This window comes from Nuphar pumila, chromosome 15 (genome assembly GCF_984573655.1).
Source record: "Nuphar pumila chromosome 15, dmNupPumi1.hap1.1, whole genome shotgun sequence".
NCBI lineage: Eukaryota > Viridiplantae > Streptophyta > Magnoliopsida > Nymphaeales > Nymphaeaceae > Nuphar > Nuphar pumila.
In genome coordinates this window covers 28,350,694-28,376,452 of record NC_143263.1, presented here as the reverse complement: position 1 = coordinate 28,376,452, position 25,759 = coordinate 28,350,694, and the positions used below count along the sequence as shown (strand labels likewise).

At 36.8% G+C, this 25,759-nt stretch overlaps 1 protein-coding gene across 4 annotated transcripts in view; it reads left to right on the top strand.

Moving 5' to 3' along the window:
* LOC149814944 (disease resistance protein Roq1-like) overlaps positions 1 to 25,393 on the top strand; it is a 32,391-nt gene extending 6,998 nt beyond the window's left edge. For 2 of the 4 annotated variants that reach the window (XM_089989842.1, XM_089989841.1), the window contains 4 exons: positions 13,420 to 13,967; positions 14,067 to 15,300; positions 23,521 to 24,780; positions 24,942 to 25,393. In XM_089989842.1, the coding sequence (XP_089845968.1) occupies positions 13,420 to 13,967; positions 14,067 to 15,300; positions 23,521 to 24,780; positions 24,942 to 25,337 (3,438 nt within the window). In that variant the 3' untranslated portion in view covers positions 25,338 to 25,393. Of the gene's footprint in view, positions 1 to 1,550; positions 1,649 to 4,650; positions 5,376 to 13,419; positions 13,968 to 14,066; positions 15,301 to 23,520; positions 24,781 to 24,941 lie in introns of those variants that run through there. The other 2 variants (XM_089989843.1, XM_089989844.1) reach the window with 2 other exon arrangements.
* The last annotated feature ends 366 nt before the right edge of the window (positions 25,394 to 25,759 follow it).

Below are 25,759 nucleotides of genomic sequence, written 5' to 3'. Positions count from 1 at the left end.
TTAGAAAGTCACTAGTTCAACATCTTCTAGGACCGGTCACTCAATGAAAAGAGTACTCGAAGGAGGTGTTGGACAGATTATAGTCCTCATTTATGGTATACAATCGTTTATCATAGCTAATGTGTTTCATATTTAATTTTTTGTTATAGTCATGTGTACTAGCTTTCTGAAATTATTTGTAGGCTTCGAATCGTTTCGCGATTGCGAAAGAGGAGCAAGACGCGAGACTAGTGTGACAGAAGGTGACTGCCGATCGATTTGTTGACATGCTTCACAATATGAAGACTGCAACAATAAAAGCAGTTGGTGGGATAGCTGATCCACTGCAGTGGAAAGACCATAACCCTTCTACTATCAGGACAAATTATTGTGATGCAATGTGTGATAAGTAGACGAACTATGAATTTTAAAATTGCTCAGCAAAGGTTGCACAGAACCGAGCAAAGATGCCCGATGCCCATCTACACACAGGTGGTTTTAGGACTTTTGGGAGTTACCAGAAGAAAATGGTAACTCATCAATATATATATATATATATATATATATATATATATATTGTCAAATTTATAAGTATTTCTGCATACTTTTTAATTGATTTTTTATCATTTAACCTTTACAAAAAGTCGAAAAATGAGGTCTCGTGCCTTACAAGAATGTGTTTGTTGAAACATATAAACGTAAGAGCACGAGAAAGTTCATATAAGAGAAGGCGAGAGCGACAACATTATATATTTATTGTATTAATAAACATTGTAATATACAAGTTATCATGAATTAAATTATCATAAACATTGTAATTCTTAATTATTAATTCATACTGTATTCATTAATTTGTAAGAGTCATACGAGCAACAGATGATAGAGCAATATGGCGGTAACTCCACTCAGCATCCACCTTTTGATCCTGCAGCATGGGTGACTACAACCGGGGAACCCAAAAAAGGTCGTGTGTTCGGGTTTGGGAGTAATATGAACACCGCAATAGTCGTTGCCTCTTCCCGCCAGGGCTCTCAGAGTTCTCTCGCCAACATCAACTCTCAGCGTCTGATTGATCATGTTATTTCTTGGGATGGTGTCTGTCTGCTTCTTCAGGACACAATGCATGACTTTTTACATGAGGCCATTCTCAACCTTGTTCATAATGAGTTGTGCAACTTTTTTCAGAACAGGAAAACTTTGTCTACCTTCAACATGAGCTCTGATGCCCATCATATACATATAACATTTATTTCAATACATATCTAAAGTTTCATGTCATTAGTTTCATAGTTGAATTTGACTATTCTTTAATATGTGACATTGACGCAACCTCAACTCAGAATCTCATGGCCAATTGACAATGTCTATAAACTTAGAACCTCAACTAATATTTTTAGGGACTCTACATGTACTGTTTGTTGGCCTCTGAATTTTGTTAATGTCCTTCACTTTATTGCTAGTCTATGTGTCATTCAGTAATGTTACTTTGATTGCCTTAGATTAGGTGCATTGCATATAATTTATTTCATTATATTTTGCTTATCAATACTAACATTTCAGTTCTCTTGTAGGATGCTAGAGATGATCAACATAGAGGAGCTGATGGAGGCATGGATGGAGGGGCAGATCGAGACAATGAAGATGATGATGCTCCGAATCTTGATGAAGGGTAGCTTCATGTGTTGAATTTGTTTCACGTACTTGTTGTTTCAAACGAAACTCTTTGTATATGTTCACTTATAACTAATTGGAACTTGGCGAGGATTATACTAGGTTGTTAAATTTGTTTCACTTATAACTTGTGTTAAATTTGTTTCACCTACTTTGTATATGTATTTTTTATGTGCACTTTATCTTTTATACACAACTTATATAAATTGTATAACGATTTTTTTTCTTGATATTTATATTTCAAACAAAATTGTTTTATTTTGTTTAAATTTTTTGTGAAGGATTAGCGATGGATATTATTCGTCACTAATATTCAATGATGGATTTTTTGAAGAAATTCAGTCGCAAAATGGCGACGGTATTTGGTAATGAATAATATTCGTCGCAAATTTAGTAACGATTTAAGGACGAATATTTATCTGTCTCAAAACTGAATCAGTCGATGTTTTGCGACGGAATGTAATACATCGCTAAATTGGCGACGAAATTTAGAAACGGATATGTATTGGTCATTAATTTTTTGCGACGAATTAGCAATGAATGTGTATCTGTCGCAAAACCAAATCAGTGCTTATTTAGCGACAGACTCGCGACAGATCATGACATTTGCTAATCCATCGCAAATTAGCGACAGATCGGTTTTTTTAATTTCAAATATGGTGGGTCCTAAGGCTATGGCAACCCAACTACCAAAAACCTTGAAACTAGATGAGGCAAACTTTTAGTATGTGAAGGCATTGTCATAGTGGAATTTTGAAATATCGCTCATATAAATCTTTTTACTGAGAAAACTATTTAACAAGTAAAACATTTCAAAAACTTTAAAATCAAGTTTATTACAATATTATCATGATATTGTCGCGGTAATGTTATGATATTTTTAGTACTGTCCCACAAATACTTCACTTGGCATGTGTATCTCTTATCTACACGATACTATGAACACTTTATGGTGACACGACATGATACTTCATGGGCACAGTCAAACCTGTTTTACATAGTCAACATTGTGTCATTGTCTATTTTCTTTTATGATCTTATTTGCTTCTTTCATATTCACTTGATTTTTTTTCAAAATTTTGTCATCAATTATATTACATTTTAATTTCAATTTCAATTTACTTTCATTATTTGATGCTTCTAATTATATTTATTTATATTTATTGTTTTATAGATACACACAAATACATACATCTATGTGCGTGTACAGTTGTGTCCATGTATCCTAATTATTGAAATTTATGGAATCGTACTAAGCAAATCTTCATCATGTACCGCTCTCACATCCGTATCTATCTATGTGACATAGTTTTAGTCACTTTTACTTTCATATTTTCTTTTTACATTTAAATTTTTTCTTCTTCTTTTATTTTTTTATATTTTAAGATTTTTATAGCTTATATACATTTCTATGAAAAAGTTATTATCTAAATATATTTCTTTCAAATTTATGTTACTTTTTATATTTTAAAATTTTTTTAGTGACAATATTTTTTTTTCTTTTTTTCTTGAATTTTTTATCGATACAACCCATATATTATCACAAGATTTGGTTACCTATGACAAATATTTGTGTCGGTGTTGAGGCACTAGATTAGGGATATCTTGATCATAGTCACAGATATCGGCCTCTGACTATATCTTGATGAAGAAAAATCTCAGATATTATCCCATTTTGGATAAATATTGGGAAAATCTCATGGAAAATTTAAAAAAGTAGAAAAAATAAGAAAAAATATTTAAGCAAAAAGGCAATACAAAATGAAGATAAATATAACTAAGAAAAGAAATATGTTAAGCAAAAAAACAAGAAAACATGAGCATAACACAAATATAAATTCTTGAGATTTTCCCAATAAGATCAGGAGAAATTTAAATTCCCAATATTTTCAAAATATCACAAGGTTTTGCCTGTAAAATGATTTTTTGAATTATATGTTAAAATGTAAACTGTAATATATATTATTTAATATTATTATATTTTCTTTTATTATTTTCTTTTTCTATTTTTCTTTATTTTCTTTTTTAGCATCTAGTTTAATAGAAACTAGATATTTGATCCAGTCAAGTTCCTGTTGGAACTTGACTGTGCAAATAGCTGTTGGACTGTAGTCCAACAGCTATAATAAATGCTGTTGGACTAGAGTCCAACAGCTATAATAATAAATGCTGTTGGACTGTAGTCCAACAGCTATATTAAGAGACGTTGGAATCCAACGTCTCTTTTGGAGAGCTCAAAATGAGCTCTCCTCTCTCCCACTTTTTTGTATATATAGGGGTGAACCCCTTCAATGTATATGACCATGCTTCTTAAGCATTTTGTTCATGAATAAAGTATTATTTATTTTTCAAGTGTTCTTCCTTTTATACCCTTTCAAGGGTCATGCTTGTAGTGTCTCCAATAGACACTTGTTTGTGAGTTATTTGTGCATTTGTTGAAGACCACCATTTCATTACATGGTATCAAAGCTACGAAATCCTTAGATCTTGAAGTGCTTCCGCCTCGATTTCCGTGCCACATTTACAAAAGGTGTTTCATCACCTTGTTCTTGGCTCAAGAAGATTTGTTTGAAGAAAGGCGAACTTGTGCTACAAAAAATTTTGGTTTTGTATCCTCTCTTATTCCTTTGTCTACTCTTTTTCTTTTCTTTTTATTTTTCTCTCTCTCCTCCTATTTATTCCTCTCTTACCCTTGTAAGAGATGGATGACAATGATAAGATCACCATCATTCCTATGAAGCTAAATGATACTAACTATGTAATGTGGGCTTCGATTATGAAGCACCACATTTGGGGAAAAGGTTTATGGGGTATAGTGGATGGTTCCGATTTGGAACCTAAACTATCTCTTACCAAGAAAGAGGGTGATAAAGAGGTTCCTCTAACGGAAGAAGAGAAGAGTAAGGCATTAGCCACTTATGAAAAGAAATGGAAAGAATGGAGGATAGGGCATGCAAAAATTATGTCATGGCTCATCAATAGGATAGACATTAAAAAATGCTCTAGTCTAGCTAAGTTTGAGCATGCCGATAAGGCTTGGGAATACCTCAAAAACATGTATTCCCTTAAAGATATTGCACATGTATGTAATTTACAAGATAAAGTTCGGACAATGACTCAAAAAGATAAAATTATTCGAGAATATTATAATGAGTTGTCCGAACTTTGGGAAGAGTTGGCGCTTCTTGAGCCCAAATGGCATTGTGCCGAAGACATCGAGCTTCGCCAAAAGCAACTCGATATGGAACATTTCTATCAATTTGTGAATGGTCTAAGGCCGGAGTTTGAATCCACCAAATCGACCCTTTTACATCGTGGAAAAATTCCTTCTATTGTTGATACTATAGAAGAGCTCATTATGGAGGAAAATAGACTTAGAAAAAGTACTCCAAAAGTTGATGATGACTCTGTTTTAGCTGTATCTAGACCGGGGAATCATACTCGTACTTACAAGCCGCCTCATTTTGGAAGGCAAAACGACGACTTTGATAAAAGAAAAGTTATTTGTCATCATTGTCATGAACCGGGTTACTATAGGCCTCAATGTCCAAAGTTAAAAAGAAGAGAAGAAAAAAGAGTTGCATCTGTTGAATCTGAGTCAAAAGATCAAGATGCACCTGTGTCTATGGCTCAACTGATGGAAATCCTTCAACCTCTTCTCAAAGGGGTATCCTCCTCAACCGAAGCCTCAACTGGAGCGGCAGTTGCATCTTTCTCCGGTCCAGGTAACTTTCCTTGGCTTTTAGATTCTGGTGCTTCTTTTCATATTACCCCAAATGTTAATAGTCTATCCGAATGTCTTAAAAATAACTCAAGTGTGTCAAAGGTTTTTACAGCCGATGGCACATCTCTCGAAGTAAAAGGAATAGGATGTTTTGAAAATCTTCAAAAATCCAAAAGATTTTTTATCCCAGAAGTTAGATATATCCCTAAACTTAATTTGAATCTCTTATCTGTCTCGCAAATATCTGATTATGGATGTAATATCTCTTTCTCTTCTCATGGTTGTTGGGTACAGGATCGCCAGTTAGGGAAGCTGATTGGGGAAGGCCATAGAGAAGGAGGACTTTATTACATGGACTTTTTGGAATTACCCAAGAATGCATTTTGTTATAATATTCAGAAATTAGAATTGGATTTATGGCACAAAAGGCTTGGCCATCCTCATATGTCTAAAATTCAATATTTTCCAAGTTTGGAAAAATTTTGTAATTCTGAAAATTTTTCTTGTAAAGACTGCATTCTTGGCAAAATGAAAAGGTTACCATTTCTTAGTAGAACTTTTGTTTCCTCACGACCACTTGAGTTAATACATTCGGATGTTTGGGGCCCGCACCAGTTATTTCCAAAGGTGGTTATACATATTATGTCATTTTTGTTGATGACTTTTCTAGACATACTTGGATTTATTTTCTTAAACATAAATCTGATGTCTTTGCTAACTTCCAAATATTTCATAAAATGGTTAAAAATAAGTTTCAAAATGATATTTCTGTTTTTCGCACTGATTCAGGGGGAGAATTTATGTCCAACGAATTCAAAGACTATCTCAATTTACATGGTATTACACATCAAAGATCATGTCCACACACTCCACAACAGAATGGCCTAGCCGAACGCAAACATCGGCACATTATGGAAACTACTAGGACATTGCTAATTGCAAATCAAGTTCCAAAAAGTTTTTGGGCTGAAGCGGTCCTAACTGCCACCTACCTCATTAATAGGATGCCATCTTCCTCATTAAAGAATACAACTCCAATAGAAAAACTTGTTAATTTAACTCCAGATTATTCTAGATTAAGAGTCTTTGGATGCAAATGTCTTGTTTTCACCAACAGAAATGACAAACTCTCTCCTCGTGCAATCCCATGTGCCTTTTTAGGATATGCTGATAATAAAAAAGGCTACAGGTGTTTCGATTTTTAAAATGACAAATTATATGTGTCAAGAAATGTATCTTTTTTGGAAAAAGAAAGCTTCTTTGAATTTGAAAAATCCAAGGATGTCACTGAATACTCGTTTTTAATTGATCCAACTTCAAAATCCAATGAATGTGATGTTGGATGTGACCTTGACAATGATCAAAGTCCTATTGTTGTTGAAAATGATGATAATGAAGAGCAAATCCATAGGGATGTTAGTCTACAATATTCAAGACGTAGAGAGCAAAATCTTCCATGTGCATTACTAAAATACTCTGAAGTCTCACCTAGAAGAACGTCTAGAATCTCTAAACCTCCAGAAAAAATTGTGACTTATGAATCTTTTTCACCCACGTATAGGGCCGCCATTACATTAATACAATCATATGTTGAACCATCATCCTATTCTCAAGCAAAAAATCATATAGAATGGATAGAAGCCATGAAAATAGAATTAGATGCACTAGAAAAGGCCAATACTTGGACCATACAAGATATTCCTCCGAGTAAGAAACCTATAGGTTGTAGGTGGGTATACAAAGTCAAAACCAAAAGTGATGGGACCCTGGAAAGATATAAGGCCCGTTTAGTAGCAAAATGATATGCTCAAGAGTATGACATCGATTATGAAGAAACATTTGCTCCTGTGGCCCGTATGACCACTGTTAGAACTTTAATAGCCTTGGCCTCCATTAGAACATGGCCTATCTTTCAATTAGATGTCAAAAATGCTTTCTTGAATGGGAATCTCGTTGAAGAAGTATACATGGAAGCCCCACCTGGTATTAGTATCCCTAAGGGTAAAACTCTTCGTCTAGAAAAAGCTCTTTATGGTCTTAAACAGGCTCCAAAAGCCTGGTATGACCGATTTAGTCATGTTATGCTTGATATTGGTTTTCAACCTTGTTTAACTGACACTGCTTTGTTTGTTAAGAAATCTGATGCAGGCATCATTATTCTTCTTCTCTATGTGGACGATATGATCATCACCGGAGGCGACAAACAGGGAGTTGCAAATATCAAATCTCTTCTTAAAACTCACTTTGAAATGACTGACTTAGGTTTATTAAGATATTTTTTAGGCATTGAAGTTGCTTATTCCCCTCGGGGGTATTTGATATCTCAATCTAAATTTGCTCTTGATATCGTTTCCAGGTCTGGAATTATAGATGATAAGAAAGTAGACACTCCAGAAGTGGTCAATGTTAAAATGAAAATTGATGATGGAGAACTTCTTGATGATCCTACTCCTTATAGACAGCTTGTTGGAGCTCTTTCTTATCTTTCCATTACTAGGCCAGATATAACTCATGCGGTTCATACAGTCAGTCAGTTTCAGCATGCTCCCACCTCCGTGCACATGGGAGCGATTTTGTGTATTATTAGATACTTAAAATCCTCTCTTTCACGAGGACTCTTCTTGTCTGTTTCATCTTTATTAAATTTAATTGCATATACTGATGCTGACTGGGGAGGTGATCCCAATAATAGGCACTCAACTACTGGTTTTTGTGTGTTCCTAGGTGAAACCTTAATTTCGTGGAGGTGCAAGAAGCAGCAGAAAGTCTCTCTTTCCTCCACCGAAGCTGAATACAGAGCCATGGCAACCACCACTATGGAGGTTGTTTGGCTCAGACGATTGCTGGCGGATATGGGAGCTAAAACAACGCAAGCTTCAAAGATGTGTTGTGACAACAAAAGTGCGATCTACATTGCAAGCAACCAGACATTCTATGAGCGCACTAAACACATTGAGATGGACTGTCACTATGTCAGAGAGGAATACTTACATGGAACCATTGATCTGCCATATGTTACATCAGAATATCAATTAGCAGACTTCTTCACCAAGCCTCTCGCTGCTCCCAGATTTCACTTCCTCTTAGACAAACTTTCGCTCATTGTACCGTAAGTTTGAGGGGGAGTGTTAAAATGTAAACTGTAATATATATATTATTTAATATTATTATATTTTCTTTTATTATTTTCTTTTTCTATTTTTCTTTATTTTCTTTTTTAGCATCTAGTTTAATAGAAACTAGATATTTGATCCAGTCAAGTTCCTGTTGGAACTTGACTTTGCAAATAGCTGTTGGACTGTAGTTCAACGGCTATAATAAATGCTGTTGGACTATACTATAATAATAAATGCTGTTGGACTGTAGTCCAACAGCTATATTAAGAGACGTTGGAATCCAACGTCTCTTTTGGAGAGCTCAAAATGAGCTCTCCTCTCTCCCACTTTTTTGTATATATAGGGGTGAACCCCTTCAATGTATATGACCATGCTTCTTAAGCATTTTGTTCATTAATAAAGTATTATTTATTTTTCAAGTGTTCTTCCTTTTATACCCTTTCAAGGGTCATGCTTGTAGTGTCTCCAATAGACACTTGTTTGTGAGTTATTTGTGCATTTGTTGAAGACCACCATTTCATTACATTATACTATCACGATATTTTGAAAATATGGCCGTTAACTGTGACTGTAATCTTGGTACATGAAAAAGAATGGGCGTGCTCAAAACCTACCTTCTTTTTTGAGAAATAATGAGAAATTTATTAGCAGATATGGAGAATTTAGAACAAACTTTTAGCATATAGAGTATCTATGGAACTATATACGCTCAAAACATATATATACTCTTTTGAGAAATAATGAAAACCATATTAGCGTATATTGGAAGAAGTAGGAGCAACAATGATGGAGCAAGGCAGTGAGATATCACCCTGCCATAAAGTGTTAAGGAAAATAGTAAAAACAAAATATTAGAGCAGAAATCAACAAATCGAAACTTACAACATTGTGCAGATAGTCAAAAGAGCATGAATGGGACTTTGCAGTCAATCGAGTAAAATTAAGCAATTTGAAACTTATTCATGAAATAAATATGATACTTGTTCCTTGAATAATACATTTCTTTCAAGGTGAATGGAGACAACATATAGTAGAACATGTCATAAGATGCCAATAATGACCAAAAAAACATTGTTATAACTGAAAAGCACAATGTTCTACTATATTAAATAGTCTTGTGTTATGCTTAACATTGCAGCTGAAAGTGCTTAAGCCGGGCCCCCTCAACGAGCACTCGTAGGATATGGACATAATAGCCTATCTTGCCTCTTTAGAGAACAGATCCACTACTCGGGGCTGAGTATTTAGCAAAGTACTCTGCGGCAGTAAGGGTGTCAACGGGTCGGGTTTGGTTCAGACCCAGGTGGAGCCAGACCTGGCCCCAATTTTCAGGTATGGTATCAGGCCCAGACCTGGGTCTAACCGGACCCACCATAAGAGAAACTATATTGAAACCGGTAAGTTCTACATGAACCAGACCCAGGCCATACCCATTAAAATAATATTTTTTTTTATCATTTTTACACCCAGACCATACCCATTGATCGGACTGGTCTAAATAGGAACTTGGGTCGGCCCGGGTCTGGTATAAAAATTTTCAAACTATACCCGGATCCATGTATTAATCGGACTTTCGGGCCCCGGCCCGGACCCGGGTCTTAATTGGGTCTTCTTATTTATCACCATACTCGGTCCCTATAGGGTTTGGTACGGGTCAGGTCCGGGTAAACCCGACCCATTGTCACAGTGGGAGGCATGAACTGTCCTATCTTAGAGCCCTCCTCCCCATGACAAAGGGAACCACCATCTGGGTGGATCTCAGGATGCATGGCAAGTCCAGTGGGCTGAGTACTTTGCTAAGTACTTGACCCAAGTACCAAATCACACCTTTCCTCTTTGAGTCAAAATTAGTGTAGCTTGTCACATTTGTGGAGACTTACTTTGGACATGAGTCGTAGTTTGATCATCTTTAGAGATATCTAGTCAATACCACTAGTTGGTAAGCTCCTAAAATGATTAGTTACGAACTAGTCTGTACCAAAATTAAAAATTGCAAAATTTATAACTAAACTGTTAAAATTAATAACAAAAGTATATTGCAATATATCAAAATTAAATTAATATGCATTCTCAATTTACTATGCATGAGTGATTTGATTAAGTCAATGACACATATACACAGAATAAATCTCACAAACTAAACATGCTTACCTAATTTCTAATGCATGGGTGGCGTGATTACATGGATGGATATATGAAACTTGATTATTGATCATATGACTTGCATCATATTATTAGCTTTCCAAAAAAATCAGCGTATCAGTTTATCAATAAAAAAATGATGTATATATACAACAATTTTATTATATGTATATCTATTTTTTCTCTTTGCCAAAGAAAGAAAGGGAGAAGAATAAAGGGCCATATAGAGAGAGAGGGATATGGTGGGGTTGGAGAATTTTTATGGCTTCCTTAAGTGAAAAAATTTTGAAAAATGTCTCATCTACCCTTGCCAACCATGGACTAATTAAGCCCCCTAGTTGGTGTCTTAGTAATTTTGTACTCTTGAAGTCCAGGGCGCTAAAACGCCATGAACTAGGGCACTGGGTACCTAGGGCAAACATAGCTCTAATGTTATTGTCCGACCTGCTTTGATTTCAAAAAACGATCATACAATTTTATAAAAATGAAACATTCTCACAAAAACCCACAAATATGCCAAAATTCTCTGCATGTTCAAAATCATTGATTTTTTACTTTTTAGGATCATTTTTATCTTTCGCAATATATTTGTGTGGACCTCCTGCCATTTATACAAATATGTTGCAAACTTCTTAATATAGTTAAAATTACCTAGAAGATTCATAATATGTTTGCTCTGATGTCCTGATGTTCCCACAAATATGTTGTGAACCTCTGAATATAGTTAAAATTATCGATGAGATTTACAATATATTTGCATGGACCTCCTGACGTTTGCTTAAATATATTGTGAATCTTCGAATATGGTTTAAATTACTGAGTAGATTTACAATATATTTGTACGAACCTCCTCATGTTCGCATAAATATGTTGGAAACCCACAAATATGCTTAAAAATTACTGAAAAAAATCACAATATATTTGTGTAAACCTCTTAATGTTTGCACAAGTATGTTGTGAATCTCTGACAATGGTTAAAATCACAAAGGAGATTCATAACATATTTGTATATATTTTCTCATGTTCAAACAAATATGTTGCGAACCTCCAAATATGGTGAAAATCAAACTAAAGAGATTCACAACATATTTGTGCGAACTTCCTCATGTTTACACAAACATGTTGCAAACTTTTAAATATGATTAAAATCAAACTAGGGAGATTCACAATATATTTGTGTGAAGCTCATATTCTCATAAATATGTTGCGAACCTCCGACTATGATTAAAATCATCAAGGAGAATCATAACATATTTGAGGAAACCTCCTCACGTTCACACAAATATGTTGTGAACCTCCAAATATGCTGGTTAAAATTATCAATTAGATTGACAACATATTTTCTTGGACTTTCTCACATTTGCATAAATATCTTGTGAACCTCTGAGTATAGTTAAAATCACCGAGAAGATTTGTAACATAGTTGCAAAAAAAAACCATGTATTTATGAGTATGAAATCATGAAATTATAAGATGTGAAGATATTTTGTGCAAATGTCGAAAGGTCTATGTAAATATTAAGTGAATATCTGTAGCTTGATTTTAATATTTTAAAAGTTTGCAAGATATTTGTGCAAATGTAGGCATGTCCGCATAAATATCATGTGAAACTCCTTTGATTGATTATAATATTTTGTAGGTTCACAAGATATTTTGTGAATGTCAACAAACCTGCATAAATATCATGTGAATCTCTTTAGTTTGATTTTAACCATATTTAGATATTCACAATATATTTGTGAGAAAGTATGGAGATCCACACAAAATATTGTGAATCCCCTTATTGATTTTATCATATTCAGAGGTTTACAATATATTTGTGCGAACATAAAGAGGTCCGTGCAAATATATTGTGAATCTCCTCAGTGATTTTAACTATATTCATAGGTTCACAGTATATTTTGTGAATGTAAGGAGGTCTACATAAATATGTCGTGAATCTCCTTGGTATTTTAATTATATTAAGAGGTTTGCAACATATTTGTGCAAATGTGAGGAGGTCTACGAAAATATATTGTGAATTTTCTTAGTGATTTTAATCATATTTGAAGGTTTGAAACATGTTTGTGTGAGCATTATGAGGTTTGTGAAAATATTGTGAATCCCTTCGATAATTTTAACTATATTCGAAAGTTCAATACATATTTGTACCAATGTCAAGAAGTATAAGCAAATATGCCATGAAGAGTAAAATGGTCTTAAAGAATCGAGAATCAATGATTTTGGACATCCAAAGGATTTCAACATATTTAAAGTTTGATTGCATCTCAATGTGCTTGATTTAGGATCACATGTGATTAGGAGTCATGTTTCAAAATCACAAGGTGTGGAATATGTGATTTAAAATCACATGAGACATGAGTAAATTCACCCCCAAAAGATTCATTGTCTCATTTGGACGAGAGTCTGAATCTCCGTTCTCGTTGAATTGGAAGACGGCCCAGCAGAATTAACATTGTTATAAAACAAAATAATTAACTTTTTTAATAATGTATTTTTTATATGATGAAATTTTGCTGACATTTTTCTGAAAAAAATAATTATCAAAATATCCGAGATATTCCCTTGCAGAGAATATCTTGATCGAGAACGAGATTTGTGAGTATGGTCCAAATCTGGCTCAGCTATTAAGGACAACCCCTTTTTAGTCAATGTGTAACTTACTACTTTTAGAAGGTGTTGATTAATTAATTTCTACGGTTCGTGGTATGCTCTTTCAAGAAAACTTTTTTCCACAAGTGACATTGAGTAAGCTACTAAACAATTCCAGTTGCTTTGTTTTAACAGGAAAACACTATGGCTCTGCTTGAGGAAACAAGGAAGAAGAGGAAAATGGATGAGCCAGGACCATCAACAACTGTGCCATCAAAGCATGATCATTTTGATGTATTCCTAAGCTTTAGGGGAAAAGACACCCGCAAAGGCTTCACGGGTCATCTTTACAAAGAACTAAAACAAATTGGTTTATCTGCCTTCATGGATAGTGATGATTTGGAAAAGGGTCAGAGAATTGAAGAGCTGTTCAAATATATGGAGGGATCCAAGATTTTTATACCCATTTTCTCAAAGAATTACGCAGATTCTACATGGTGCCTTGAGGAGATCTCAAAGATGGTGGAGATCAACAATGTGGAGGGACAAGGGAGGCCAATAATTCCCATATTCTTTGATGTTTATCCTTCTGATGTAGGGAACCAGAGGGTAACATTTGAAATTGCTTTCAAAAAACACGAAAGTAATAAAAAATTGGATAAGGCGAAGGTGAATAAGTGGAGGCACGCCTTGAGAAGAGCAGGGGATATTTCTGGGTATTATCTCCCTGAGATAGATAATGGGTAACATCTCTCTCTCTCTCTCACTCACTCACACACACACACACATAAATGTGTTGTTTTCATCAATTATAATAATGCTTTGGTTTTTGGTTATTGCAGGAACGAGCCAAAACTAATCATGCTTATAGCTAAACTTGTTTCTACTATATTGAGCAAGGTCCCATTTGACATACAACCCATTGGAATCGATCCTTCCATAAATGTTGTGAAGCAAATGTTGGAGACAGAAACAAGTGCTTGCATGATTGGAATATGTGGAATGGGTGGGATCGGGAAGACCACAATTGCGATGGCCATCTATAATGATCTCTCTCCTAATTTTGAAGGCCGTTGTTGGTTCCTCTCAGATGTCAGGGAAAATGCAAAGAAACAGGGGCTTCCCTCTTTACAAGCAAAGCTCTTCAATGGCGAATCAATAGACAACGTTAAACAAGGAATTAGTTTGATCAAACAAAGAATGCAGTCCAAGAAAGTTCTTTTGATTCTTGACGATGTGGACCACATAACCCAACTTGAGGCATTTATAGCCTACCGAAAGGATCGAAAGAAAGAAGAATGGTTCGGTGCAGGAAGTAAGATTGTTGTCACAACGAGGGATAAGGATGTACTTGTAAAGTATGGATTGAGAGAGAAAGAAATTTATCTCCCTAAGGAACTGGACGATGTGCATTCACTTCAACTATTTAGTCACCATGCATTTGTGAGTGACCAACCGATAGCGGAATTTGATGAGCTAGCTAAGGAAGTTGTGGAACTAACTGGGGGCCTACCGCTAGCCCTTAAAGTACTTGGGTCAGTCTTTTCTGATACAAGAGATAGAAAAGAATGGCAAAACAAGTTGAAAAAATTGAAACGAGTTCCACATAAAGATATTCTTGCAACGTTGAAAATAAGTTATGAAGCACTAGATGAAGATGAGAAGTGCATATTTTTAGACATAGCATGTTTTTTTATTGGAGAAGGGGTGAAATATCCTAAATATATGTGGGAGGATTGTGGTTATTTTCCAGACATCACACTGAAAGTTCTTGAACGCAAGTGTCTTATTGAAATAAAAAAGGAAGTTGTCACATTATTTGAACGCAGACATGTGTTTAAAATGCATGCCGAAGTGCATGACGAGGTTCGAGACATGGGAAGAGCGATAGTTCAAGAAGGGAAATTGAAGCAGGAATATTACCCAGTTTTTAAACGCAGACATGTATTTAAAATGCATGACCAAGTTCTAGACATGGGAAGAGCGATAGTTCAAGAAGAAGGGAAATTGAATCCTCAGGAGCTCAGCAGGCTCTGGGACAGGAATGACATATTGAAGGTGTTGGAGGACACACAGGTATTATCTGAACTAGTTTCTGTCATTTGTTTTTGTAGAATTAGACATTGGCCTTTGACTTTACTATTAATTGGCATATGATTGATCCCAAAGCGTAGACCCACTCAATGTTTGGGTTAATCAAGGAGACAAAATAGTTTCTCAGTCAATGTGTGGGTTTAACCCAAAGCACACTGCTTCGCTTTGGGGTTGTCATACAATTAGTTCGGACAAGCTCTAGAAAGGAAGATTATAATATGAGTTAGTCTTTTAGATTATCGCATTCATCAAGGGTATGATATCTAAACGAGCAAGAAATTTCTATTAATTTTGGAAAATATTGATCAGAACTAAGCACAACAAGTGACTTAAATTGGAGAGCATATCCTTTTTTCCTGTGAAAACGAGAGGCTCTCGTCCTTCTTTAATCTGTATTGTTTACATGAGCATGTTTATGGTGGGGGACATTTTTCTATGTTAGAGAACTGTGTCATATGGATGCAGGTGAGGGTAAAGGATACGATGAGGATTCGCTTGATACGGTTCATAATTTTCAAAAATTAAGATACCGGAACACGATTGTAAATATATTATATATTTATATATAATAAAATATATATTATCTATTAAAAATAAAAACAATATATAAAATATATGTATTTATTATCTATATTTTATAATATTTTATTAATATATTATATATAATATACATTGTAGGATATTTTTTATAACATATTTAATGTAGAAATATACTAGTACATATACAATCACAAATATATATATATATATATATATACATGACTCACCAATGACTGGTCCAAGTTTTGTTAAAGCCCAGGGCAACCTGCCGAGTTTTTAAACCATGATTTTAATTGACAGTCTTAGCAACCATAAAAAAAAAACCTTGTGCCCCCCCAAGCTGGGATTCAGGGAGCGGCTATGCGCAATGGCTAAGCGCCATAACTAATCACCTGACAGCATTTTATGTGGGGCCTTGTAGGCCCCATGCAAATGCTGGCATGTGGTTGGCTATGGCACTTAGCCATGTCAGTTAACGACTCCTTTGATCTCAACTCCTCCTTGGAATGTTGCTATGGTTGTTATCCTGCATGGATGATACTTTTCTTTTTGGAAAGAGAAATAAAAATTCTGTTAAAATGAAGATGGCAAAAATACCGAAGCAGGTTATATGTCCCCTCCCCCCCCCCCCTAAGATGGCCGTTAGCTACATCTTGTGTTCGGGGTCCCAATGATCACCACGTATTTAAGCATGTGCGGCTCGTATCCCCATGTTTGTCAGCATCACTTAGCGTTGGAGTCCAATGCGGTTGCAAAGACTTAAGTACCCTTTCCTCTATTGGTGCAAAAAAAATGACGATTCTAGAAAAGGAGTGGTTGCAAAGACTTAAGTACCCCAAAGATGGTTATTTAAGACCCAATCCCTGCACTGCAGGATTATCCGAGAAAGGAATCCCCCCTGGAAAAGGCCATGAACATCAACCCTCTCTCTCTTTCTCTTCTCTTTCTGCTTTTGTGCACATCCAGCAGATGTTACACTGCTCCATCAAGCACCAACTGACCTGCACATTGACTGTAGCATGGTTCAACCTGATGAGTTGTGGAGCCTGTTTCAGAGTTTGTGCCCTTAAAAGAAGGGGGTCCGGGGGCTTCCCCCCGGCGTAGGTCCCGGACAATTTTTTTTTTTTGGCCTTGTATATTTTTTTTTTCTTTCCCTCTTGTAACTATCGAAAAAGAGCAATAAATTGTTTTATTTAATCATGGTGCTCATGTTTCCTTCGGTTGTTTCTTGCTCGAGGTTTTCGTAATACCCTTTCCCATGATTTTTCTATTTTTTTTTCGCTATGCGATTTTCGTAAATTGCTACTCGATTTAGCGATTTGTCATTTTTTTTGCTGCACAATTTTCATAAATCGTTACTCGATTTAGCGATTTGTCATTTTTTTGCTACGTGATCTTCGTAAATCGCTACTCGATTTAGCGATTTGCCATTTTTTTGCTACGTGATCTTCGTAAATCGCTACTCGATATAGCGATTTACGAAAATCGCATAGCAATTTGCCATTTTTTTTGCTACGTGATTTTCATAAATCGCTACTCAATTTTGTGATTTGCCATTTTTTTTTGCGACGCGATTTTCATAAATCGCGATGCCGAACACCGCCCCCTTGAGTACGATCTTCGCCGTGATCAGGCTGTAGTCGCCATCCATCTCGATGGCAATCTTGAGGTTCATGATGGGGAAGCCGAAGCTTGTACTCCGTTGTAGGTGTACTGGAGAAAGATTCCATTGTAGGTGTCCCTCGAAGGAGGAGGAAGAGCCACCGCAGTCGGTTGCCCGTTGGACGAGAGCAGCATTCCGACCACTACTAGCAAAAAGAGGATGACGATCACTAGATCATCGGCTCTTTGCCTCCCTTGATTTCTTCTCTAGAGAGCGAGAGGGTTTTACAGTGTTTTACGGAGAAGGAAGAAGAAAAAGATGACGATGAAAAGTTCAAACAGACATTTTTGACGGCTCAGGTTCGTTTCGCCGGATTACCATCAGACCGCCGACTCAGGTTCATTTCGCTGTTTAGACTTTAAAGAGTCAACATCATCCTCGACTTTCTTGATGGAGAACATGTTTGTCCTTTTTCTAAACCGTTTGTTTCTTTTTTTTTTGAATGAAAGACATTTTTGTCATTTTCTCAAATCGTCGTTTTATGGTAAGAATAGCAAGAAAGAGTACTTAAGTCTTTGCAACCGCACCATACTCCGATGCTAAGTGATGCCGACATACACGAGAATACGACCCCCACGTGCTTACATACGTGACCCCGAACACTAGATGTGAGCATCATTGGGGGAGAGCATACACCACCATCTGCTGACAAGAAGTTAACGACATTAAGTAGCTGACAATAAGTCAACAACATTAAGGGTTTCTTGAGATCGATGGGTTTGATAAATTCATAAAATATTTCAATTTTTAGCTAAAGAGGTTAAATACAATGTCCAAGCTTATTTAAGAAAAATTTCTCTATCAATAAAAAAAGAAATGGAGGTGACCTGCATGGTTAGTGGGAGTTGCGTGAGAGCATTAACATAAATACGTGGGCAGGATCAAATTCCGTTAGCTAGTGTGCCCCAGTTTGTCTGCAACGGTTGAAGCACATAAACCGACCCCAAGTTTACCTCGCAAGGAGGTGGGCCCATTAAGTGACAGTTCACATTGACTTCCTTGGGGAGGGTGGTGTATAATCTCCCCCGATGATTCACTGAATCCCACGTCTGTGCTCGGGGGTCTGAATAAGCACCACGTATATAAACACATGGGGCTCGTATTCCTGTGTATGTTGACATCACTTAGCATTGGAGCCTGGTGCGGTTGCAAAGACTTAAGTACTCTTTCTTGCTATTCTTGTCATAAAACGATGGTTTGAGAAAATGACAAAAATGCACTTCATTCAAAAAAGAAAAACAAACAGTTCAAAAAAAGGACAAACATGTCTTCCATCCAGAAAGTCGAGAATGATGTTGACTCTTCAAAGTCTACACAGCGAAACGAACCTTAATCGTTTCGCCGATGGTGATCCGGCGAAACAATGGTGAGCCGGCGATCCGATGGTGAGCCGGTGATCCAATGGTGAGCCGACGATCCGATGGTGATCCTGCTTAACGAACCTGAGCCATCAAAAATGTCTGTTTGAACTTTTCATCGTCATCTTCTTCTTCTTCCTTCTCCGTAAAACACTGTAAAACCCTCACACTCTCTCCCCCTTCTCTTTCTGCTTTTGTGCACATTCAGCAGACGATCTTACATTGCTCCATCAAACACTGACTGACCTGTACACTAACTATAGCATCGTTCAACTTGATGAGTTGTGGAGCCTGATTCAGAGTTTTTGCCCTTACAGCAGGGGGTTTGGGGGCTCCTCCCAGCGTGGGTAGCATAGTTTTTGCCCTTACAGGAGGGGGTTTTGGGGGTTCTTCCAAGCGTGGGTAGCATCATTCAACTTGATGAGTTGTGGAGCCTGATTCAGAGTTTTTGCCCTTACAGGAGGGGGGTCCGGGGGCAGTCAACATGAGTTGTGTTATTTGAGTTGCACAACACAAAATAATAGAGGTCTGGTTTTTAGTTAAAATGAGGAATGAAATGACCATAGAAATCGCTGAAAATTTACAGAAATAAACTAGACTTAATAACGAAGACAACTTTTTACGGATTTGGAATATGACCTTCGGTTAGGGAGATATGACCTAACAAGTTGGTCCTAATTCGGGTAGCGATTTACAACGATTTGCTTACTGAATAACACTACAAATCGCTATAGTGATTTGCGGAAGACACTACAAATCGCTATAGTTAGATCCAACAACACTATAAATCGCTATGAGGCTCGATGTTGACCCCAAAACACTACAAATCACTATAGTGATTTGCGGAAGACACTACAAATCGCTGTTGGAAGATCGTATAACACTATAAATCGCTGTGAGGCTCGTTGGAGACCCAAAAACACTACAAATCGCTGTAGGAAGGCCCGATAATACTACAAATCGTTGTTAGAAGACCAGACAACACTATAAATCGCTGTGGGGCTCACTAAAAAATACTACAAATCGTTATAGTGATTTGCGGAAGACACTATAAATCGCTGTTGGAAGACCGAATAACACTATAAATCACTGTGAGGCTCGTTGGAGACCCGAAAATACTATAAATCGTTGTAGGAAGGCTCGATAATACTACAAATCGCTGTTAGAAGACCGGATAACACTATAAATCGCTGTGGGGCTCGTTGAAAACCCCAAAACACTATAAATCGCTATAGTGATTTGCGAAAGACACTACAAATCGCTGTTGAAAGGCCAGATAAAACTATAAATCATTGTGGGGCTCGTTGGAGACCCAAAAACACTACAAATCGTTGTAAGAAGGCCCGACAATACTACAAATCGTTGTTGGAAAGTCGGATAACACTATAAATCGTTTGTGGGGCTCGTTGGAGACCCGAAAATACTATAAATCGCTATAGGAAGGCCCGACAATACTATAAATCGCTATAGGGGAGTAATCGTGGGAAATAAACAGAAAAAGAAAAATAGAAAAATCGTGGGAAGGGGTGTTACGAAAACCTCGAGCAAGAAACAACCGAAGGAAACATGAGCCCCACGATTAAACAAAACGCTTTATTGCTCTTTTTCGATAGTTAAAAAAGGGAAAGAAAATAAAAAAATTATACAAGGCCCCCAAAAAATTGTGTTGTCAAGTTGAATGATGCTATCCAAAAGAGCAATGAAGCGGGACCCGCGCCTGGGGGGAGCCCCCGGACCCCTCTCCTGTAAGGGCAAAAACTCTAAATCAGGCTCCATAACTCATCAAGTTGAACGATGCTACCCACGCTGGGAGAAGCCCCCAAACCCTCCTCCTGTAAGGGCAAAAACTCTGAATCAAGCTCTACAACTCATCAAGTTGAATGATGCTATCCACGCTGGGAGGAGCCCCCAAACCCTCCTCCTGTAAGGGCAAAAACTCTGAATCAAGTTCTACAACTCATCAAGTTGAATGATGTTATCCACGCTGGGAGGAGCCCTCAGACCCCCCCTTCTGTAAGGGTAAAAACTCTGAATCAGGCTCCGCAACTCTTCAAGTTGAATGATGCTACCCCAATCTGGGAGGAGCCCCCAGACCCCTCTCTTGTGAGGGTAAAAACTCTGAATCAGGATCCACAACTCATTTAGTTGAATGCTGCTACCCACGTTGGGAGGAGCCCCCAAACCCTCCTCCTGTAAGGGTAAAAACTCTGAATCGGGCTCCTCAACAGTCAATGTGCAGGTCAGTCGGTGCTTGATGGAGCAATGTAGGGTCTTTTGCTGGATGTGCACAGAAGCAAAAAGAGAAGGGAGAGAGAGAGTGATAGGGTTGATGTTCATGGACTCCTCCAGGGGAGATTTCTTTATCGGATAATCCTGCAGTGCAGAGACTAGGTCTTAAATAATCATCTTCGGGGCACTTAAGTCTTTACAACCACTCCTTTTCTAGAATCGTCATTTTTTTTGGCACCAGTGGAGGAGTGGGTACTTAAGTCTTTGCAATCGCATAAAACTCCAACGCTTATTAATGCTGACAAACATGGGGATACGAGACGCACATGCTTAAATACGTGGTGCTTTTTGGGACCCTCGAGCATGAGATGCCCTGTTCGGGGGGGGGGGGTAACATATAACCTGCTTCGACTTCCTTGTGACAATAAAAAGAAAAGTTTGTTGCTTAGGCTACGCATATATGCCTATCGCCTTGGTTGGTTTGAGCTGGTGCTAACCAAATTTGATGTAGTCTGTTTTGATTGTTACTTTTTGCAGGGATCTAATAACATCCAAGGCATCAGTCTCAGGGGCCGAGATGTGCTTTTGAGCGTGCTTTCAACAATGCCCCAACTCAGGATGCTTCACATATATGGTTATTCTTACGCAATTGAAGATAGACCCATACAACTCCCAAGCAAAATAAAATATTTGAGCTGGAAAGAGTGTAGATTGAAGACGCCCCTGTTTGATGGCTCTGCTCTTAAGGAACTCGTTGTGCTCGATCTATCATATGGTGAATTTGAAGAGCTGGGTAACATGGTTAGTCCTCTAACGATGTATAGCGGTAAAAAAATATATGTGAAACATGCAGATTGATCATATGCGATTGGCATTTAGCCTAACCTAGTGTAGGATCAACTAGGCAGAGCCAATTAATGCAATCTCCTGCCTTGTTATATGAGGTACCTGGATTAGTCAATGGCTGAGAAAGTGCGGCTGTTTGAGTGAGAGAGATGTGAAGGGTCATAGCCAACTTGCTTAGTCGTCATACCTTAAGCAGCTGCTACTAGGCTATTCTTGGTATACCCAAAGTAGCTTACACAGTCATGCAATCTCCTTATTTCTTATGTGAAGGCTACTGCCCTGTCTGTGTCTACCCTCCTGTTACGATGAGAACGGGATGGAGAGAACATCACTTTAAAAAAATAAAAAACTCTAGCAGAAGGGGTCTAACCCCAACTCTCTCTGTGTGTGTTGCGAACGGTCAGTGAGGGCAGTGGCGAGGCAAAAGACATGCTCTCTCTCTGTCTCTCTTCGTTCTTCTTCTAGGGCTTTGAATCAATTTTCTTTACTTAGGTTTTTTATATTTAGTTTGATTAGTTTTTTTTTGTTTGATTAAGGTTTTTTTCTTTGAATTTCATTGATTAGGGCTTTGAATAAAGAATTTTTACTTAGGTTTTTTATATTTAGTCTGATTAAGGTTTTTCTTTGATTTTCAATGATTAGAGCTTCAAATCAAATTTTACTTAGGTTTTGATATTTAGTCTAATTAGGTTTCTTTATTTGATTAGCGCTTTTTTTCCTTTGATTTTCATTAATTAGGACTTTGAATCAAATATCTTTAATTAGGGTTTTGATTTTTTATTTGATTAAATTTTTTCTTTGATTAGCACTTTGAATCAAAAAATTTAATTAAGCCTTTTTGTACTTGATTTGATTAGGGGTTTTCTTGTATTGTATTAGGGTTTAAATTAGGGATTTTTATATTTATTAAGGTTTTATTTTCTTGTAATTTAAGGATTTTGTTTATTTGTGATTTATTTATGGTTTTTATATTTATACATAAAAATATGAATTCTTATTTTTTTCTCAAATTACCCAAATTTAAACATTTTTTGGTACTTAAATCCAATTTTAGATCTATATTCCAGGCTGAAATCCATAATTTTTTAATAAAATTTCATAATTTAATCCCATATAACAATGCTTAAACCATTTATATATAAAAAATATATGAATTCTTATTTTTTTGCAAATTACCTAAATTTTAAATATTTTTTAGCTTTTAGATCCAATTCAAGATCCATATCTGAAGCTAAAATTCATAATCAACATGTTAATCTCTTCTGTGGGATGTTGACTGCCAGTTAATTGATCTATGTCTTTGAGATTCTTAAGGTACAACCAAACACTCTCTTTTAAGATTATGTTATTAGAGAGTTTTTTTATTTTCAAATTGTACGTAAATAGTGGAGACTCTGCCATAAATTTTTTTCCTGAAACCATATTCTCTGCTAATTGGATCTGCTTGTATCTACAAGATGTTCATCCTAGGGAATGAACAACATTCAAAGTCATCTTTCCCAATTTGTTTCTCATACTTTGGATGCATGCTCTACTAATAAAAATAGAAAAAAAAATGATGTGCAGGAGCTTCCAAAGCTGAAGGTCCTCGATCTCAACAGGTGTTACAGGCTCATTAGGACTCCTAATTTTGCCCTTCTCCCATGCCTGGTGAAGCTGGTGCTCAAGAAATGTAAGGAGTTGAGTGAAATTGATGATTCGATTGGACATCTTAAGAAGTTGGTTCATTTGAGCATGGAAGGCTGTAAGAAACTGACTGGACTACCCACTAGTCTTTGTGGGCTGACATCGCTTGAATTCCTCAGCCTTGCAAGGTGCCTAGGAATTTCTGCTCTTCCAAAAAGTCTTGGGAACTTGAAATCCCTAAAACATCTTAACCTTGAGGGGACATCAGTAGAAGCCATACCAGATTCTATTGGAGGGCTTCAGCTTTTAGAAGTGCTCAACCTTGAAAGTACATCAGTAGAAGCCATACCAGATTCTATTGGAGGGCTTGAGTCTTTAGAGGAGCTCGACCTTTGTTGGTGCGAAAAAATTTCTGTTCTTCCAGAATGTCTGGGAGAGTTGAAATCCTTAAAAGTGCTTAAACTTGATGGTTGTGAATCATTAAGAGAGCTATCTAGTTCTTTAGGAGAGCTGAAAAACTTGAAGGAGCTGAGACTTCGTGAATGTAAATCACTTCAAAAAGTACCCGACTCCATTGGAGGGTTGGAGTCTTTGAATCTTCTGGACCTTACAGAAGGCACTTCAATAAAGGGGATGCCTGCTTCCGTAGGAGAATTGAAGAAACTTCATAGCTTACGTCTAACAAAGTGTCGTTCACTGGAAGAAATTCCCAATTCCATTGGAAGCTTGCAGTGTTTGACACAACTATGGGTTGATGGTTGTCCTTTACTTGAAGGAATACCAGAATCCATTGGAAGTTTGGAGTCTCTGAAATATCTAATTTTGAGTGGTAACACTTCATCGAGGAATGATCGTGGTTCTATAGGCGAGCTGGAGTACTATTCTAACCTATATTGGAAATATTGTGAGGACGAACTGCATCTTGATGATTTCATTGTCGGCCTTTCCCAACTAACAAATCTTGGCTTACGAGCCCTCCCTCAGCTTCCCTCTTCTCTTCGCTATCTCTATATCTCATATTGTGCCTTTCTGAAAAGAGGGCCAGATGTTTCGAGCCTAAAGGCTTTAAGGGAATTGTGGCTTTACAATTGCAAGGATCTGACTGATGTGCCAGGCCTTGAAAGTCTCAAACAATTGAAAGTATTATGGATGCGTGGCTGCGAAAGCGTAGGAGGCGATCTGATGAAGAGATTATCACAGGTAAGTTGTTGGTTAATCAAGAAGAGTACATGTAAGTTGGTTGATTGCTGGAGATACATTACTCACTGGTTTCGGACGTCTCCATTAGAGTGAGGGGTTAAGTGCAGCATTTCATATCATTTTTCTCTACTATTTCATTCTAACAATTGTGAGACTTGCAGGCTTCATTCGAACAAATGTTTGACTTTTGCATTTCTGGAAGTCGTGTGGGTTACCACCTGCTATTTGGGATTCCAAAAATGAATATAAACTTTCAGAGTGGAAAATTGAGAGGTGATTTTGTCTTGAGCGAGGAGTCACTTTCCAACCCAAGCTTTGAGAAGAGATCAGATATTGATGTGTGTATCCAAGTCGTGGAAGATGGAGAGATCGTTGTTGAATCTATACAGCAAGCATCAAAGGTTCAACGCTGGGACGGCTGCTACTGGATTATAGAAGAATCAGATGAGGGGACATGGAGGCGTATAAGGGAAGGCCACGTAATGGTACAGGTTCCCACAGCTCAACATGGTTACCAGTTGAGCACAGGTCACATCGGCGGTAACTACTTTAAATAAGAGACCATATAATATATGATACAAATATTTTGTTACTTGTGATGCGAAGATTAATAAGAAAAAGTCTACCAACTATGTGTTTTTTTTCGTACATGGAGCATATAAATTTCATACCAAATGGAATCCCCTTATATGCATATACCTACATATAAAAACACCATCCCTTTCACGAAAGTCAGTTTCATGTGGACACAGTTTGTAACAGCTAGTGACCTATTTGTGCCATACTAACAACTGTATGTATAAAAAACTATCGTTTCATTCATACACAGTGAACATGAGTTGCACTTCTATTTTTTATATAACAATATAATTCCTTTATAGAAACACAGCCATAGTGACAAACGCTTAAAACTCATTTTTTTAACAGTTTAAAAAAAACTCGCAAGTTTTTTATATTTTATTTTTAAATCTCGCAATTT